Source organism: Bubalus bubalis, chromosome 14, assembly GCF_019923935.1.
Source record: "Bubalus bubalis isolate 160015118507 breed Murrah chromosome 14, NDDB_SH_1, whole genome shotgun sequence".
Lineage (NCBI taxonomy): Eukaryota > Metazoa > Chordata > Mammalia > Artiodactyla > Bovidae > Bubalus > Bubalus bubalis.
In genome coordinates this window covers 1,498,727-1,519,329 of record NC_059170.1, presented here as the reverse complement: position 1 = coordinate 1,519,329, position 20,603 = coordinate 1,498,727, and the positions used below count along the sequence as shown (strand labels likewise).

The window sequence follows — 20,603 nt, the reverse complement described above, 5'->3', positions numbered from 1 at the left end:
GGGACAGAGCTCCCCGCCCCGTCCCGCGGTAATGAAGGCCCCTCGGCGCCAGCCATTCTCCTGCTCGCTCAGTGGAAACACGCCCCAGCTAACCCGGGGAATCTGAGGCCACGCAGTTGCAGAGCTCAGTCACCGCAGGCGAGCTCCAGACCGCCCTGCCTTGACCGCTCACCTGTGCAGGAGCCAGGGGAGACCGGCAGAGCGGCCTCATCCACCGTCAGGCTCACCAGGGGTGAACGTGCTTGTTCTCTTGAGCTTCTCAGCTCCGGGGTGAGTGGTTATACAACAGTCACGAAGTGACAGAGGAATTTCACGTGCGACCTGGAGGATGAGGGGAGGCAGCCCCTGAGCAGCAAGGGGAAGAGCCTTCCAGCACGTTCTCTCCTCCCTCATTAGAGAAGCTTGGAACTTGGAGGCTGGGGCTCCAGTGGTGGGCAGGGAGGTCTGGCCAGCGGGCAGCCTGCGGAGAGCCAAGCTGAGAAATGGGAACTCAGTGTCGGGGATTTTGGTGTGGTGCCCTCTCACAGACTTTTGGAAGCCACGACGACATCATTTCTTTTTTTAACTTCGCCAAATACTTGTTGGGAACATCCTACCAAACCACGGTGTCCCGCAGACGCAGCCCATGGCTGTAATGACCACGTGCTGGGCCTCGTGCTCGGGGCAGGGAGACCGAGTCGTCTGTCTCTACACACGAGGAAGCGAAAACCAGAACTTGCATGATGTTCACAGAGATGTGTATAAATGTCAACGGGTTCAATGTTAATTATATGTGCTTGGTATTATTATTGTTATTTATCCTCACTCCACACAAGAGAAAGTGACTGTCATTTCTTCAGTCCTTGGAACAGGGCCTGGAGCATAGTAGATGCTCAGGAAATATTTGTGAAGTTAATGAATAAATGGGCTTCCCTGGTGGCTCAGACAGTAAAGAATATGCCTGCAGTGCAGGAGACCCAGGTTCAGTCCCTGGTTTTGGAAGGTCCCTGGAGAAAGGAGTGGCACCCCACTCCAGTATTCTTGCCTGGAGAATCCCATGGACGGAGGAGCCTGGTGGGCTTGAGTCCGTGGGGTTGCAAACAGTTGGACACGACTGAGCGACCTCCACAGGCTTCACAGGCTTCACAGGCTTCACAGGCTTCAGTGAGGAAACGAAGGAGCTCGAGTGTGTGCTGTCCTTGTTTGCAGGCAGATCCCTCCTGGCTGGATGGTGAGCTGCTGACCTCTATAAAGGTCCCCCAGGCAGGAGAAGCCCTTTAAATGCACTAACTCATTCCATTCTGCCAATAAGCCTGTAGGGAAGATGGTGCTGTCAGTTTATTTAAAAAGTACAATAAAATCTTGTATCTTAGGCTTATGTGTATAATATATACATAGCTGACTAGTCCTCATGTTTAATAATAGAATGTTTATATATAAAACTTAGGTGTTTAACAGGCATGACAGACTCCTTATATCCGCCATCAGATTCTGCATTCTCCCTGCAGATTCTGGCTCCCTCCCAGGCTTGCTTGCTTCGCTAACGTAAACTCCATTCTTCTACTTGCTTGAGCTGAAACTCTTGAAGTCATCCCTGGCCTCCTTACTCGAATCCTCACCTCCTGCCTCATCAGTGACCCTCGCTGGCTCTGCTCTCAGACTGTATCCTGACTTGGACCCCTTCTCATCTGCTTCCTCGCGTTCCTCCCGGCTCAGGGCACCATGAGATTTATTGCAGCAGCAACCTCCTAGCTACATTCCTTGATTCTGCCTTCAAGTCCCTGCCGCGTACTAAACATAAATTGGATTATACGACTTTGATTCAAAAGCCTTCATCTCCTTCCCATTGCATGCAGAGAACAAGTCAGAGTCTTTGCACTTAGACCCATACAGCCTCCCCGCCTCCACCAGCTCTGGCTTCTCTGGAATTCCGATGGCTCCTCATGCCAGGGCATGTTTCTGTCTGAACGTGCGTCTCCTCCTTTCCCACTGAGCCACCAGGGAAGCCCACATAACCCGTTATTGCCTGTGTACGACCAGACATATGCTCACAGATGTACCCATACGTCTCTTGTCATCATATCGCGTCTGGAAGCCCAGTGAAGGCAGCAGGTTCCTCCACTCTGTTTGCAGCCCCGTCCTTAGTACCTGAACAGTGTCTGGCACATGGTAGGCACTCAATAAGTGTTTGTTGATGAATTAATGCAGGAGTTCCCCAACCTCCCCGCTGCGGACCAGTATCTTCAGATCAGTCGTAGCATTAGATTAGAAATAAAGTGCCCAATAAATGTAGTGTTCTTGAATCATCCCAAACCACCCCCCTCCACCCTGGCCTGTGGAAAAATTCTTTTCCACAAAATGGGTTCCTCGTGCCAAAAAAGGTTGGGGACTGCTGAATTCATGAGTGACATCAGCTCCCCAACTTTTTGTTTGAATAGAATGTCCACCCAGTAGTCAAGATTCTCTAGCATTTCTTTAGAGTTGTTTGGCTTTTTTCTTTAAGGCTGCTTAAAAATAGAAGTTGAATGAGGACATGCAACTGTGTATGGCTTCTTCAGGCAGGGCTCCTGTTTCTCACTTCTCTTCCTCCTACTTTGTGGATCTGTCCGGGGACAGAAAGAATTGGGGAGAGGAGGAACAGGGCCATCACTTTCCCCTTTGGCTGTCCACTCTGCATTGGTCAGTTTTGTCTGACAAGGGAAGGGTCCTCATGTATGACCAGAATATTGATTCCATGAGAATTTTTCCAAATAACCTTGTATTGCTTATTTGATCACCACTAAAAATATATGTGTATGGTTCTAAGTAGAGACTATATAAATGAAGAAATCAACAAAATAAGGCAAAAAAAGGTAGGGTGGGGCCAGCTTTTGCAGGTTCTACAATCTCTCGTTAAGACTTGGGTTTGTACCCCAAAGGCAACAGGCAGCCTCAGAAATGTGTTCAGCGGTGGGTTGATGTGGCCACATCAGGGTTTTAAGGATCACTCCAGAGGTACTGCAGGAAATGAACTGAAACGTGCCAAGAGTGAAAGCAGGGGAACTCTGGAGCTCAGCAGGCGGTGCTCAGATTAGGGTGGTGGTCCCTGCGGGGGAGGCGGGGGAAGACACTCCAGGTTCAGCCAGAAGGTGAAATACACAAGACTCAGTGACTGATGGATTGTGTTAAAACTAGTTTTCAAAACAGTTAACTGTTCATATCATGACTCTCGTACAGATGTAGAAAGAGCACGTGCTGAAGATTCTAATTAGCTCATTAAGTGAGAGAGCAGCACAGAATATTGTAACTAGTTCTAAGGGGAAGCCAGCGAGCTCACACATTTATACAAGCAGCATAGTGAAATGTGTGCTCCAGAGGAGGCTGAGCGGGCTCCATAATGGGGGCGGGGAAATCAGTGAGGCCTCTACTGAAGGGGATAGAATTTGCATCTTTATGGAATAGAATTATTTTACATTTTTATCAGTGATCTACAGTTTAGAGTTGTAGACTGTTTCCCTCAGAATCAGAAGCAGATGATACCGGATGTGTGTGTCCTAGAGAATGCATAGTTTTCCATTGAAACGGATATTTCCTCCCCTGGTATGTGTGTGTGTTTGTGGGTGGGGGGTGCTGAATGTATATATTAGAGTAGAAACAGACTAAAAAGCAGGGACAACCTACTTTTCTTACTTAATAACTTACTTAATAGCACATCCTGTGGTATGACTATTATTTTACAACATCGTTTTTAATGATGGCAATTTCCAGTTTACAGATACGCCATAATTAATGAAGCCAGTCCCTGGAACATGTAAAGCACTCTCAGTTTTATGCCAAAGGGCCCTATTCCCATATGCTAGCATATTTCCTTAATTATTTCCTTAGGGGGAAAGTTCCTAGAAATAGTATTTTCAGGTCAAAGGGTAGGCATAATTTCTCCCCTGGAAAGGTTGTGTTAATTTACTTTGACATCAACAGAGGGTTTGCACAGCTAATTTATTGCCTGTGGATGCTTTTGAAATACTTTTAATCCTCTTTATACAAATTTTATTTTATGATTAATTATCTCATTTTTGCTGGGATTTTTCTTTGTAGTGAATTTTAATATGTACCTCAGTACCCACTGTGCAGCTTCTCCAAATTAACATTCTTTCCTGACAAATGAAAAGTGCATATAAATGACAGGCACAGAGTCATGCTGTTTACTCATTAAAGTGACTTTTTCTCCTCATAAAATATGTAATTCTGAACCAGCTCGTTATTTTGGTGAGTGGAGTTGGTAGCTCCTACCGGTTATAATTCAGTGAAATCACAGAATTCTCCTCTTCTTCCGTCACCTTGTGGCTCAGACGGTAGGAATCCGCCTGCAATGCAGGAGACCTGGGTTCAGTCCCTGGGTTGGGAAGATCCCCTGGAGAATTCCATGGACAGAGAAGCCTAGCGGGCTACAGCCTATGGGGTCGCAAAGAGCAGGACACAACTGAATGACTGACACTTTTCACTTTCACTTTCTATTACCTTCTGAAATCCCATAATGACAGAGTCCTTCATTAGGCTAGAATGTTATAACTGCCTCGGTCTCAGACGTCATCTCGGTCAGAATTCTCATTTTGTGGAAGGATTATTTGGAGACCGTGGCAGACAGTCAGGCTGCATCACCCAGTGCCGTTCCTGTGGCTGTCGGCTTGCCCTTGGACTGGTGCTCGTCCAGCGCAGGCTCAGGACTGGGCGGGCCGTGGGTCACTGTGGCGGGACGCCGGGGGCCACGGTGGGGGGCTGGGTGCTGACTGCACGCATCCAGGGAGCCGGGGAGCCAGGACACTGGTTTCCTGCAGCTGTAACCGGTGAAGAGCGAGCAACCACAGGTTAGACAGGGCAGGAAGGCTATGGAAAACCCAGAACTTGCATGAGACACTTACCATATAATCAGAAATATTTGGCACAGTTGAGTTTCTGAGCTGCGGTCAGGGATCCTGAATACTTTGTCACTTAAGGAGAGGGTGGAATTCTTTTAAAAGAAAACACATCTTACGAACTGCTGGGCTTGCAGTCCCGGAATAGGGTCTTCAGACCCCAATTGCAGAAATACTCCATTAAAATTTTCACTCTTGGCCAACGCTTGGTGCCAGGGAACTTAAAATCTCAAATGCAAATGTCACACTGAAATAGCTAGACGGTAAAGTCGTCGTCCAGATGAAAGAGCATATGGTTACAACTAAATGTCTCTTTACAGATTATGACAAGCATGAAAATCAACTTCTTACAGACGGCTTGACCCTCAGCAGAAGTTTAAGTGTCTCTAGGAGACCAGCTTTTCTGGGAAAATCCTGGAGGAATGGTTAAGAGCTTTTTCTCCAGAATCAGGCAAACCAAGGTTGGAATACTGGCTTGTCTCTCTAGTTTCATGCTCTTGAGTAACTAACACCCAGTGAGGAACCTCACTAAGGTCTATTTCCTCGTTGTGAAGTGGGAAGAATGACAGCCTCTGTTTTATGGGGCCGTGGGTAGGTTAGTTGAGATAATGCACAAAAAGGAATTAGCATTCTGCATGCAGAAAGTTTTCGGCTAATGCTTGGTATTGATATTAACTCCCCAGACAAGGAGAATATTTGACTTGTTTTGGAGAAGAAATAAAAATAGGACTAGAATGTGAGAAATGAGGCTTATATATTATGAGGATACATGATATGGCTGGGGTGGAGAGAATGCCTGGTTCAGTTCAATTCAGTTCAGTTGCTCAGTTCAGTTTGCGACCCCATGGACTGCAGCACGCCAGGCCTCCCTGTCCATCACCAACTCCTGGAGTTGCCTGGAGAAGAGGGAAAATTGATGTGATTACAGAAATTAGATTCTGGCGGAACAGAAAACAGTCCTAACTTACCTTCACTCCCCCGCCCCACCCCCCAAATACACCTTCCTGCTGTAGAGTTGTTGTTGAGTCACTAAGTCGTGTCCGACTCTGTGCGCCCACATGGACTGCCAGGCTCCTCTGTCCGCGGGAACTTTTCCCCGGCAAGAATGCTGGAGTGGGTGGCCATCCCTCGGTGGGTGGTCAGAACCTGTGACGCGGTGTCTGTTGTTGCTTTGACAGTGGCTTGTGTGGATCGGCTTGCCCGAGGCCAGGACTTTGAAGATATTCTTCAACTCTGCAATCTCAGATCAGTGTGAATCCATCTAGAATAGTGCTTCTGACTTTACACCCCTCCCCACCCCCCCTCCCAGAGGACACTCAGCAGTGTCAACGGAGTAGGAGAAGCGAGCTTCCTGCATTCAGTTGATGAAGCCCAAACAGGCTCTGAAACATCCCACGATGCACAGCGCCCCCGCCCCAACTAAAAACATACCTGTCTACAATGCCAGTTGTGCTGAGAACGCAGAACCCTAATGTATAGCAGGTGAGATATTTCAACATAAAGTTATTCTGTCATCAGATTATCTTAAGAGTGGTGCTAGTGGTAAAGAACCCACTTGCCAGTGTAAGAGACATGAGAGACTCGGGTTTGATCTCCTGGTTGGGAAGATCTCCTGGAGGAGGGCATGGCAACCTGTCCAGTGTTCTTGCCTGGAGAATCTGTGGATAAGGGAGCCTGTCGGGTTACAGTGCAGGGGGGTCCATAGGGACCCAGTGGATGTGACTTAGCATGCAGGCTAATCATTAGGATTACCTACACTTCTTGTCCCGTGAAACTACACTTTGCTGTCACAGTTGGGATAAAAAAGCTTCAGTTAAAAAAATCAGTTGAAAGAAAAATGTTAACTAAAAACGATTATAGGTGGTCCATAGATGTGCTATGAAGGAGATCATTGGAAGAATTAATTGACGAAGGAAACGCTGCCCTCTGCTAGTAAGCAAGTGAGATTATTCTCAAGCTGTCGCCCTTTTACGCGCGTCAGTCACCCCAGCTCGTCCCCACGCATCCCCGTCCTCAGTGAGTCCTCCTGCCTTGTCCCCTCTCGCCGATTCTGAGACATGGAGCAAAAGTCTGTAATTCTCTGGTACTTGGTGGCTGTTCTGTTCTCGAGACTGAGTGTAGGGCAGGTGGACGGGTTTGCTGTGGTTCAGCCGACTTCACTGTCACCGGCACTGAGTCTCAGGACAGCATTTCCTGCCCCTCCATGCCCTAGGTCAGGGTCCTCACCGGACATCACACCCTCAGAGGCCCTCACTGTGGGCGGAGCAGTTGCTGGAGGAGTCTTTGTTGGCCATCCCTCCGGGGAGCACTGGGCTGTCTACAAGTCTTTATGATTATTCATGCATTGGTTTGCAAATTAGCAAGCAAAATTCCAGGGGAATGTGGTAGACAGCCAATTTGTCTGGCCCCATTCTGATGCAATTGACCTTGGCTAATCTCTAGGAATCTGCATAATTAACAAGTATCTTGAGTGAGGCTGGACCACTGCTTGAGAATCACTCAACTCCCTCTTTTCATGAACCTAGCGTTGGAATTTTCCTTATCTCCTGATGAGCCAGCATGTTTTAATCTGTTCCAGGGTGACTTTCCAGCCAGTCGTTATAAACAGTATTTATACAGTACAGCCTGGATACCCAGGTGACTTAGTGGTAAAGAATCTGCCTGCAATGCAGGAAACTTGGGTTCCATGCCTGGGTCAGGAAGACCCCTGGAGGAAGTCATGGCAACCCACTCGAGTATTCTTGCCTGGAGAGCCCCATGGACAGAGGGGCCTGGCGGGCCACGGTCCACGGGGCGCACAGAGCCGGACGCGACCGAGTGCAGTACAGCGGCAGCAGCGAACAGTGCAGGATGTGTATACATTTATTTTACAAATTTACTTATGTTGTATGAATGTGAATCTATGCAATATTACTTTGGTGGTTATTTGATTATAACCCTCCATTTTTGCTGTTACTACTTAATAAAACAAAAACAAAAATCCTCTAAGAGTAATGTGGATGAATCGAAGATGGAAGTCATCAGGCCTGCTTAAATTGAGGAATCTTTAGCTTGCATGTGACAGACTTCAGACAGAAGCCAGACAAATGTGGTCTGATCCTGAAGAAAATGAATAACTTTGTTTTAAAGTAGAAATGCTGTCATTCAAGATTGGGTCTAAAAGTTACAGCATAATTTGGAAATATAAAATGTCCTCTTTGATGAAAATATTTTTTTCCCGTAGTATGCATATTTCTTGCATACCTTAGCATGCTGTCTCTAACACATTTTCATGGCCACGTCCAGAAGAAAGGAGCTGCCAATGATAGAATGACGGCGAGAAACCTATTTTCCACATCTTTTATTTGAACAATCAGAGTGACAGTCATTCCCACTGTAATTATAGTCCTCTTTCTGGTGGTTAGGTTTTAAGAAAGCCAGTGATCTCATCTGTTATTCAGACACCAGTGAGATACTGGTAAGTTTTCTATTTGCCAGCCATAGCCCTCCACGTGTTAATTTCCATGGCTGATTCTCGATCCTGAAAAGGATTCGGTGTTTGAACTCTTACCGACGACTCTTGCCATTTAGTTTTCTAAAGTTACTTAGTCTAGTGGTTAATTAGACTTCAGCTTGATAGCAAAAGAAGCAGGTAACTGTTTTTAGATTAGGCTGTAATTTATCTTGGTTAAATATCTCTGCACTTCTCTGTTAAAAATTTATAAGTGTTTTAAGATAACTGTAGATTCACTTTTGGTTGTAAGAAATATTACACAAAGATCCTGTGTTCTTTAACCAGTTTCCCTGGTGGTAATATCTTTGAAACAACACAGTATTTTTTAGATTCATGTATTTAATTTATTTATTTGGCCGAGTCTTAGTTGCAGCAGGTAAATGGACTCTCTGGTTTGGTGCTCAGGCTCAGTAGGTGCGGTGCATGGGGGTGTACTTGCCCCTAGACCTGTGTGATCTTAGCTCCCCGACCACAGATCGAGTCCGCGTCCCCTGCATTTCAAGGCTGATTCTTAACCACTGGACCCTCAGGGAAGTCCCCAACAATACACTGTAACCAAGACAATAGTATTACTAGTCAGGATACAGGGCAGTTTCATCGCTGCCGGGACCCACCTGTCACCTATAGGCACCCCCTCCTCCCTTCTGCTCCCTCTTCACACAGCCCTCACCCCTGATAACCACTCATCTGATTTCCATTGCTATACTTGCTCTTAATGCGGCCATACAGCATGTGGCCTTTGGTTCTGGCTCCGTGCCCGCGCAGCCCCCCCCCCGGCCCCGCCTCAGGCAGCATTATTCTCTGAAGACGCGTTCAAGTTGTTTTTGTAGCTGAGTGCTGTTCTATGATGTGCCTGTTCCCCGAGTCGTCTAGCTGTTTCCCCGGTGGAGAATAGATGGGTTGTATGCAGTTGGCCCTGGCACAAATCCAGCTGCTGTGAGCATCCGTGTCTTTTGTGTGCGGGGAGTTTGCGTTTCTCCGGCCTAGATTCCTAAGAGTACAACTCTAAGTCCTGTGCTGCTTGCTTAGTTCTTTAAGGAATTGCCAACCTGTGTTTCAGAGCTGGACATTTTATATTGCCAGCAGCAGTTGGAAAGCGATCCACTTGCTTGGCATCCTTGCCAGCGTTCGGTGGCATTACTGTTATCTGAGCCAGCCTGGTAGGCCTGTGCTGCATCGTGGTCTTCATGTTTGTGGCTGTGGTTCACACGTTTCATTGGTTCGCAGTGTTTCACTGTGGCTTTAATTTGCATTTCCCTGAAGGCTTAATGACAGCGAGCTCTTCCTCGTGCGCCTCTTGATCAGCTATGTGTTCTCTTCGGTGAAATGTCTGTGGTCCATTTTGTAAATGGATGGTGTGCTTCTTTAATGTTGAAATCTGAGGACTCTGTGTATTCCAGATACTGAGCCTATGTCAGATATATGGTTTGCACATTTTTTCCCCCCAGCTTGTCTTTTCATTCTATCAGCAGAATTTTTCACATAGCCAAAGTTTTAAATTTTGATGACTTACATGTGGCAGCATTTTCTTTTATGGATTAAGATTTTGATATGAGGTCAGTCCTGGGTGTTCTTTGGAAGGAATGATGCTAAAGCTGAGACTCCAGTACTTTGGCCACCTCATGCGAAAAGTTGACGCATTGGAAAAGACTCTGATGCTGGGAGGGATTGGAGGCAGGAGGAGAAGGGGACGACAGAGGATGAGATGGCTGGATGGCATCACTGACTTGATGGACGTGAGTCTGAGTGAATTCCGGGAGTTGGTGATGGACAGGGAGGCCTGGCGTGCTGCTATTCAAGGGGTCTCAAGGAGTTGGACACGACTGAGTGACTAAACTGAACTGAACTGAACTAGGGCTTCCCTGGTGGCTCAGTGGTAAAGAACCCGCTTGCAATGAAGGAGACCTGGGTTCCATTCCTGGGTCAGGAAGATTCTTTAGAGGAGGAAATGGCAATCCACTCCAGTATTCTTGCCTGGATCATTCCATGGGTAGAGGAGCCTGGCGGGCTCCATGGGGTCACAGAAGAGTCAGATGCAACTTAGGGAGTAAACAATAGCAACATGAGGTCTAAGAACTCTTCGCTCAGACCGTGTTCCCAAACATTTCCTTTTTCCTCCCTAAGCATATATATATATATTATATATATATATAATATATATATATGTATATACTTTTTAAAATATTTGAGTCCATTTTGAGTTGATTTTGTATGAGTGTTTTGGGTCAAGGTTTTTTTTTTTTTTAATTCCCTATGGATATTCAGTTTTTTGGGCTTCCCTGGTGGCTCAGATGGTGAAGAATCCGCCTGCAATGCAGGAGACCTGGGTTCGATCCCTGGGTTGGGAAGATCCCCTGGAGGAGGGCATGGCAACCCACTCCAGTATTCTTGCCTGGAACATTTGGTGGACAGAGGAGCCTGGCTGACTGCAGTTCCTGGGGTTGCAAAGAGTCGGACACGACTGAGTGACTAAGCACAGGCATTCGGTTTTTTGAGCACCGTTTGTTTAGAAGGCCACCCTCTGTCCACTGAATTACTTTTCCACTTTTGTCTCCATGTTTTTATGACCCTTAATATGTTGCAGTATTAACTCGGACTGCACCCCAGCCTGGCAATAATCTTTGAGTCTCCAGGTTGAATTTTCTGAAGGAGAATGTGGTTGGTGTTCATCCGCATTTATTAGCTAGTCTGCTGTCTGGCCCAGCTCCTGACCGTCGGGTATGAGGAACGCCCCATGACACGCAGGGCTGTCCCTTCCTAGGTCTTCACACCTTTGGCGTGTCTCAGTCTGTGATCTCCATAAGTAATGGCGTTTGGAATTAGGGCATGTGCCATAAAAGCTTGTCTCGTTTGTGCTGATTTGGGGTTTTTATCTCTGGGACTTTTTCTGAAATGTTGTCAAAGAATGAAGATATGTGCCTCTAAATACTTATTTTCTTTTGATTCCAGTGATTTTTCTGAACGGCATAATACACCCATTGTGGAAACAGTTTGGGGTTTTAAAATTTTGTTTTCCCAAAGCAACATCACATGTACGGTTTATGAATATTTTACAGGTGAAATCATCGAAAAGAAAACATTTAAATGCAAATGCCAGTAATATCTGAGTCGGCTGTGATGCTGAGTCCTGTCTTTGTATTCACTTCCAGATTTATCAGCGATGTTGGTTAGTATTCAAGAAAGCATCCAGCAAAGGCCCAAAAAGACTGGAGAAATTTTCTGATGAACGTGCGGCCTATTTTAGGTGTTATCATAAGGTAAGACTCGATTATTGTAGCTCTCCAGAAGTCTGCTCATAACTAGGGAACTCACTGTTCTTTGAGTCTGAAAACTTGTCTTGCTTTTTTAACCACGTTACAAAAATTACTTTTCCCAAGGACGTAACATCTCTGAAGTAGTATCTGCTTGCTCATTGTTTTCTTTTTTGGTTGTTGTTATTTGTTTCTTTTGTAGCTTATTCATTTTATTTATTTTTTTAAGACTGATTTATTTATGATGTGTTTTGGCTGTGGTGGGTCTCTGCTGCTGCATGCAGACTCTCTCTAGTCCTGAGCGGGGCTCCTCTCCGTTGCGGTGTGTGAGCTTGTCATTGCTCCTCTTCTTGTGGAGCGTGGGCTCTGGGTTTCAGGAGTTGCGGCCCTTGGGCTCGGTAGTTGCGGCTTGCAGGCTCTGGAGCGGTGTCTCAGGTCGCTGTGGCCTACCGGCTTAGTTGCTCCGTCCACGTGGGAGCTTCCCCTACCAGGGATCAAACCAGTGTCCCTTGCATTGCAAGGTGGATTCTTAACTACTGGACCACCAGGGAGGCCTCCCATTTTATTGTTGATAGACACTTAGGTTTTTTCCAGTTTTCACCTATTATGACTCCAGTTTTTGAAAAATTTTTATTGGAGTATCTTCTTAAAAAATTTTTCTTGGAGTATCGAATCTTCCCTGGTGGCTCAGAGGGTAAAGCTTCTGCTTGCAATGCGGGAGACCCGGGTTCAATCCCTGGGTTGGGAAGATCCCCTGGAGAAGGGAATGGCAACCCACTCCGGTATTCTTGCTTGGAGAACCGCATGGGCGGAGGAGCCTGGGGGCTACAGTCCACGGGGTCGCAGAGAGTCGGACACGCCTGAGCGACCCCACTTTGACTTTACTCGTTGTTGTGCTCGTTTCTACGGCGCACACACGGACCAGCTGCGCGCATGCGCATCAAACGGAACCCGCTGCGCGCATGCGCCTGTCCCCTTGTTTCGGATTCCTTCCCATTTAGGTCCCCACGGAGCGCTGAGCAGGCTTCTCGCGCTGTACAGATGGTTCTCCTTAGGGTCTATTTTGTTCATATTCTCAATAGTGTGTGTATGTCAGTCCTAACGTCCCAGTTCACCCCACCCACGCCCTCCCACCGTGGTATCCACACACTTGTCCTCTACGTCTGTATCTTTTCTGCTTTGTAAATAAGATTGTCTACCTCTGTGGGCTTCCCTGGTGGCTCAGAGGTTAAAGCGTCTGCCCGCAGTGCGGGAGACCTGGGTTCAATCCCGGGGTTGGGAAGATCGCCTGGAGAAGGAAATGGCAACCCACTCCAGTACTCTTGCCTGGAGAATCCCATGGACGGAGGAGCCTGGTGGGCTACAGTCCACGGGGTCGCAAAGAGTCAGACACGACTGAGCGACTCCACTTTCACTTTCACCACTGTGGTCCAGGGCTTCCCTGGTGGCTCAGTGGTGAAGAATCCGCCCGCAGTGCATGAGACTTGCAGGAGATGCAGGTTTGATCCCTGGGTTGAGAAGATCCCCTGGAGGAGGAAATGGCAAGTGGTTCCAGTGCTCTTGCCTGGACATCCGCATGGACAGAGGAGCCTGGCGGGCTACAGTCCATGGGGTCACGAGGAGTCAGACAGGACTGAGTGATAAACAACAGACCCCTGTGGTCCAGGCCACCACGCTGCCTAACTCCCAGCCCTCGGAGTCTCTTTGAGACGCTCATATTGCATCATGATTCTCTGGCACAGAACCCTCAGTCAGGTTGGTATAACGGTCCACCCGTCACACGTGTGACTTCCTGCCGCCTGTTTAACTTCACGTGTGCAGTTTCCCCAGCCCCGCTTGGCCCTGCGACAGGTACCCTGGGCTCTGAACTCTCCGTAGACAGCCAAGCACATCTCCTCTTTTGAATTCCCCTTCCCTCTGCTTGGAAGGCTCTCCTTGCAAATATCCACATAATCGTATCCTTCCTTTGTTCATGTCACCGTTCAAGTTCCTCCACTAAGCGAGCCCCTTACCTGCCCTCGTTATTGAAAATGAAGTCCTTGGACACCCTCCTGCTCCCTCTCCCTTTGTTTTTAGCTCTTATCACACTGCATACATATTGCTCAGTTATTTCTTATTGTCTTCACTACAATACCACCAAAAGACAAGGTTCCCAAGGGCAGAGATTTTGGAGTCAGGGGTACATCTGCTTCCACTCCTTACCAGGGCCTAACGTAGCAGACACTTTTTAAACTTTAAAAAAAAAAATCAAAGATCTTTATTTGTTTTGTTTCTATTTTGTCATGTCTTGGTTGTAGCATGCGGGATCTTTAGTTGTGGTGTGTGGGCTCTAGTCCTGAGCAGGGATTGAATCCTGGCCCCCTGCATTGGGAGTGCAGAGTCTTAGCCACTTGACCACCAGGGAAGCTGCTCTTGAAACTCTTGATTGAAGAGATTCGAGTGTTATCGACAGAGGACGGGGAATAGATGTGGATGTCCATGCATCACTTTCATTTAGCTCATCAGGGAGGCTTGAGGCGTCTGAAACTGGGAAGAAGAGTTCTGATTGGAGGAAATGCAGTGCGTGGTGCTGGGGGCAGAGGAAGCCAGGACTGGGAAGGCTTATGAGAGCAGACCCACATGTAGAACCAGAGTGCCCTGGGAAGGTTCCCCTTGCATGGGGAACAAGCCAAGGGCATTTGAGGACAAGCTCGCCCTGTCTCCCAGACCCCTACCTGCTGGCTGTGGAATTTAATGTGTGTATCTTTGGGGAACGTGGTAAGCCAGTCCCTTTCATCTATAATAATCATTAACCAAAGTTCAAAGCATTGGAACGGAAGAATTATCTCCATTAAGCCCTCCAAGCCCTTGATGAGTTCCTGTAGCCGATTCACCCTCCTCACTCTTTCAGATCTGATACATTTAATATTAATCTCTCGGGGGCATATACAAAGCTGGAGTAACTCTGAGATGTGCATTTTTTATCTAAATGCTGTGTAATTTATGAATCTTGATAATAAAAGTACTAGGGTGATAAGTAGCTCACCGTGACCGGATTTCAGAGTTTGTTTGAATACACATAAAAAGCAGCTTCCACAAGACATGAAGCACTGTACATGATGCTGTGTGATCGGCGCAGAGACAGCGCGGGGCAGACACCCCTCTCTCCTGCCAGGAGACCTGGACGTGTGTGGGAGCAAAGTGCCGCTTTACTTTCACTTTTAAAGACAGTATTATGGGGGCAGAAGACCACACCAGTTTTACATATGTGATTCTTTACAGTTTTTTAAAAAGGAAATTGACCGTAGAATTTTAAAATTTGGTGCTTTGCTCACTGGCAAGGTAACTAAAGGTGCTCTCATACAAAAACTGGAAAATAAATATGTGACTGATGCCCAGACAGATGTATTCTGTTCATGTCTTTACCTCTTTCGTGAAGTGCCCCTCAAGCCCCAGAGCTGTCAGAAATGGCTGTGAACTTGATTAACTGTAATTGTAGCAATATTAAGACTCCAGTGACTTTATTTTTTCTTTCTTCCCAGTTTTATTGAGAAATAATTGACATGCATCACTAAGTTTAAATGTGGGGCTCCAGTGAGTTTACATTTAGTTCCTGACCTTCCCATTAAATACTGGTTTATTGTTCTCACTCAGCAAATGCAAACAGCCCACACGGAGCAGAAGGGCTTGAGAGTTTCTGTGCATACTTTTTTGGTGTGCATGACAATTGGGAGGAAATCTAAGTAGAATGCTGGTCAACTGTTGCTTTTGAGACCAAGGCAAATCGCATGGTGGGAAGTATTTTGGCCCTGGGTTTGGGAAGCTTGCTTTCTCTTTTCTCTTTTGTTAATTAACCTCACTTTATTTATTTATTGAAGTGTAGGGAATATGCAATACTTATTGCATATTGATTCAGTATTTTTTCAATTATTTTTATTAATTAATTACAGGCTCAGTTCAGTTCAGTCACTCAGTCGTGTCCAACTCTTTGCAACCCCATGAATCACAGCACGCCAGGCCTCCCTGTCCATCACCAACTCCCGGAATTCACTCAGACTCACATCCATCGAGTCAGTGATGCCATCCAGCCATCTCATCCTCTGTCGTCCCCTTCTCCTCCTGCCCGCAATGCCTCCCAGCATCAGAGTCTTTTTCAATGAGTCGACTCTTCGCATGAGGTGGCAAAGTACTGGAGTTTCAGCTTCAGCATCATTCCTTCCAAAGAAATCCCAGGGCTGATCTCCTTCAAAATGGACTGGTTGGATCTCCTTGCAGTCCAAGGGACTCTCAAGAGTCTTCTCCAACACCACAGTTCAAAAGCATCAATTCTTCTGTGCTCAGCTTTCTTCACATTCCAACTCTCACATCCATACATGACCACTGGAAAAAACATAGCCTTGACTAGACGGACCTTTGTTGGCAAAGTAATGTCTCTGCTTTTGAATATGCTATCTAGGTTGGTCATAACTGTCCTTCCAAGGAGTAAGCATCTTTTAATTTCATGGCTGCAGTCACCATCTGCAGTGATTTGGGAGCCCAAAAAAATAAAGTCTGACACTGTTTCCCCATCTATTTCCCATGAAGTGATGGGACCGGATGCCATGATCTTCGTTTTCTGAATGTTGAGCTTTAAGCCAACTTTTTCACTCCCCACTTTCACTTTCATCAAGAGGCTTTTGAGTTCCTCTTCACTTTCTGCCATAAGGGTGTTGTCATCTGCATATCTGAGGTTATTGATATTTCCCCCAGCAATCTTGATTCCATCTTGTGTTTCTTCCAGTCCAGCGTTTCTCATGATGTACTCTGCATAGAAGTTAAATAAACAGGGTAACAATATACAGCCTTGACGAACTCCTTTTCCTATTTGGAATCAGTCTGTTGTTCCATGTCCAGTTCTAACTGTTGCTTCTTGACCTGCATATAGGTTTCTCAAGAGGCAGGTCAGGTGGTCTGGTATTCCCATCTCTTTCAGAATTTTCCACAGTTTACTGAGATCCACACAGTCAAAGGCTTAGGCATAGTCAAGAAAGCAGAAATAGATGTTTTTCTGGAACTCTCTTGCTTTTTTGATGATCCAGCGGATGTTGGCAATTTGATCTCTGGTTCCTCTGCCTTTTCTAAAACCAGCTTGAACATCTGGAAGTTCACGGTTCACGTATTGCTGAAGCCTGGCTTGGAGAATTTTGAGCATTACTTTACTAGCGTGTGAGATGAGTGCAATTGTGCAGTAGTTTGAGCATTCTTTGGCATTGCCTTTCTTTGGGATTGGAATGAAAACTGACCTTTTCCAGTCCTGTGGCCACTGCTGAGTTTTCCAAATTTGCTGGCATACTGAGTGCAGCACTTTCACAGCATCATCTTTCAGGATTTGAAATAGCTCAACTGAAATTCCATCACCCCCACTAGCTTTGTTCGTAGTGATGGTTTCTAAGGCCCACTTGACTTCACATTCCAGGATGTCTGGCCCTAGGTGAGTGATCACACTGTCGTGATTATCTTGGTCGTGAAGTTCTTTTTTGTACAGTTCTTCTGTGTATTCTTGCCACCTCTTCTTAATATCTTCTGCTTCTGTTAGGTCCATACCATTTCTGTCCTTTGTCGAGCTCATCTTTGCATGAAATATTCCCTTGACATCTCTAATTTTCTTGAAGAGATCTCTAGTCTTTCCCATTCTGTTGTTTTCCTCTATTTCTTTGCATTGATCGCTGAGAAAGGCTTTCTTATCTCTTCTTGCTATTCTTTGGAACTCTGCATTCAGATGCTTATATCTTTCCTTTTCTCCTTTGCTTTTCGCTTCTCTTCTTTCACAGCTTTTTGTAAGGCCTCTTCAGAGAGCTGCAGCATGGGGGTGGCAAAGAGTGGGACACGACCTAGCGAGTGAACAACAACAGTTTTTATTGGAGTGTATTGATTTAGAGTGTTGTGTTAGTTTCAGATGTGATGGTCATGGTTTAGTCACTAAGTCATGTCCAACTCTTGTGGCCCCATGGACTGTATAGCCTGCCAGGCTCTCTGTCTACCAGCAAAGAGGATCACTTATGTGTATGCATATATCCACTCTTTTTTAGATTGTGTTCCCATATAGACCATTATAGAGTACTGAGTGGAGCTCCGCGTGCTGTGCAGCAGGTTCTCGTTGGTCATCTGTTTATATGTAAATGTAGTGTGCGTGTATGTCAGTTCTGGTCTCTCAGTTTATACCCTCTTCTCCCCCTTGGTAACTATATCTATTTCTACGTCTGTCACTCTGCTTCTGTTTTTAATAAAACTCTTAGAGGAAAACAAAGGCAGAACACTCTCTGACATAAATCCCAGCAAGATCTTTTTTGATCCACCTCCTAGAATAATGAAAATAAAAACAAAAGTCAACAAATGGGACCTAATTAAACATAAAAGCTTTTGCACAGCAAAGACAACCATAAACAAAATGAAAAGACAGCCCACAGAATGGGAAAAAATATTTGCAAACAAAGTGCTGGACGGGAGATTAATCTCCAATTTTTAAATACACAAGCAGCTCATGCAGCTCACTATCAAAAAATATAGACAGCCCCATCAAAAAATGGGCAGAAGATCTAGATAGACATTTCTCCAAAGAAGACATACAGAGGGCCAATAAGTGTATGAAAAGATGATCAGCGTCGCTAATTATCAGAGAAATGCAAATAAAATCAGCAAGGAGTTAGCACCTGACACAAGTCAGAATGGCCATCATCAAAAATCAGCAATGAGTTAGCACCCCACACAAGTCAGAATGGCCATCATCAAAAGATCTAGAAACAATAGATGCTGGAGGGGTATGAAGACGAGGGAACCTTCCTGCAGGGTTGGTGGGAATGTAAACTGGCACAGCCACTGTGGGGAACAGTATGGCTGCTTGTTAAAAAACTAAAAAGAGAGGGCCCATTTGGTCCAGCAATCTCCCTCCTGGGCTCATATCCAAAGAAAACTATACTTTGAAAGGATACATGTACCTCAGTGTTCATGGCAGTACTGTTTATTAATGCAATAGCCAGGACATGGAAGCAACCCAAATGTCCATTGACAGGTGCATGGATAATGAAGATGCGGTGTATATACTCAATGAAATATCACTCAGCCATAAAAGAGAATGAAATAACGCTCTTGCAGTGACATGGATGGACCTAGAGATTGTCGTACTGCGTGAAGTCAGACACACAGAGGCAGACAAATATCAGATGATATTCCCTATAGGTGGAATCCAAAAAGTGAGTCAGCATTTCTGCAGATTCCCCTCTGTCATAGGTTAGTGCTGTACTCTTCTTGCTTGTCTGTTTCATATGTAGTGTCGATAGTTTGTACCTGTTAATCGCAGACCCCTAACCTGTCCCTCCCTGCTGGCTTCTCCCCTTCGGTAACCACAGGTTTGTTTTCTGTATCTGTGAGTCTGTTCCTATTTTGCATAAACATGCATTTGTATTATTTTTTAGATTCCACATATAAGTGATATCATGCAGTATTTGTCTTTCTCTGATAATTCATTAAGCGTGATATTCTCTAGTGAGTGAAAGTCGCTTGGTCGTGTCCGACTCTTTGCAACCCCATGGACTATACAGTCCATGAAATTCTCTAGGCCAGAATACTGGAGTGGGTAGCCTTTTCCTTCTCCAGGGAATCTTCCCATCCCAGGGATCAGACCCAGGTCTCCCACCTTGCAGGTGGATTCTTTACCAGCTGAGCTCTCAGGGGTTCATCCACATTGCTGCAAATGACGATCTTTCACTCTTTCTCATGGCTAACACTCCACTGTGTGTAAACCACATCTTCTCATCCAGTTAAGAAGGGTGCTTGGGTTGCTCCATGTCTCGGCCGTTGTAAATAGTGCTCCTGGGAACAACGTAATCCCCGTGAGATTCTCCAGGTTGCTGTGGTATGTGTCTTAATAGTCCCCTCCTGTCTGTCACTAACCAGTGTTCCACAGTATGGATTACTACAGGTGATTACACTCCCCACTGAACAACATCCTGTTGTTTCTAGTTTTTTATTATGATGGGTAAAGTTTTTGTTTTTCTGGGATAAACTCCCAAGAGTGCAATTGCTGGATCATATGGTGGCTGTATGTTTAGTTTTACAAGACATTGCGCACCTCCTCACAGAGCAGCTGTGGATTTTACGTTCCCAGCAGCAGAGAGCGGCCGGCCCAGTGTTCTGTCCCAGCAGCAGAGAGCGGCCGGCCCAGTGTTCTGTCCCAGCAGCAGAGAGCGGCCGGCCCAGTGTTCCTGTCCCAGCAGCAGAGAGCGGCTGGCCCAGTGTTCTGTCCCAGCAGCAGAGAGCGGCCGGCCCAGTGTTCTGTCCCAGCAGCAGAGAGCGGCCAGCCCAGTGTTCCTGTCCCAGCAGCAGAGAGCGGCCGGCCCGGTGTTCTGTCCCAGCAGCAGAGAGCGGCCGGCCCAGTGTTCCTGCATCTTCATCAGCCTTTGGTGGTGTCGCTGTATTTACTTTAGTCATTCGACAGTCACATCTCATGGCAGTTTTAATTTGCATTCCCTCATGTCTAATGATATTGAATGTATTTTCCTGCACTTTAATTGCTGTGTATCTTTTTCTATGAATATCTCTTTATGTATTTTTACCAATTTTTAGTAACTTTTTTTACGAGTGAATTTTGAGTATTTTTTAATATAGTATAGATTCCAGTCCTTTATCAGATATGTGGTTGCAAATATTTTCTCCGTTTCCATAGCTTATCTTTTCATCCTCTTAACAGGATCTTTTGCAGACCAAAGGTTTTAAATCTCACGAGGTCCACTGTTTGAATTTTTACTTATATGAATTATGCTTTTTGTGTCAAGTCTAAGAATTCTTTGCCCAGCCTTGGATCCTGAACATTTTCTTTTTCTAAAATTTTATAATGTTAAGTTATAATTAGTATATATTTAGTATAATTTATATACTAAAATATAATTTATAGTATAAATTACTTATAATAGTATATATTATTAGAATATATAATATAGTATATTATACTATATAATTATACTATATAATATA

At 45.7% G+C, this 20,603-nt stretch overlaps 1 protein-coding gene across 3 annotated transcripts in view; it reads left to right on the top strand.

The window, feature by feature from the left end:
* The window catches only part of DOK5 (docking protein 5), a 154,365-nt gene that overhangs the window by 60,425 nt on the left and 73,337 nt on the right, over positions 1 to 20,603 (top strand). Inside the window, exons 2-3 of one of the 3 annotated variants that reach the window (XM_044927489.1) lie at positions 5,192 to 5,332; positions 11,514 to 11,621. The exons of 1 other annotated variant lie outside the window; for it this stretch is intronic. In XM_044927489.1, coding sequence (XP_044783424.1) covers positions 5,294 to 5,332; positions 11,514 to 11,621 — 147 coding nt within the window. In that variant the 5' untranslated portion in view covers positions 5,192 to 5,293. The remainder of the gene's footprint in view (positions 1 to 5,191; positions 5,333 to 11,513; positions 11,622 to 20,603) is intronic. One more of the 3 variants, XM_006063677.3, reaches the window with a different exon arrangement.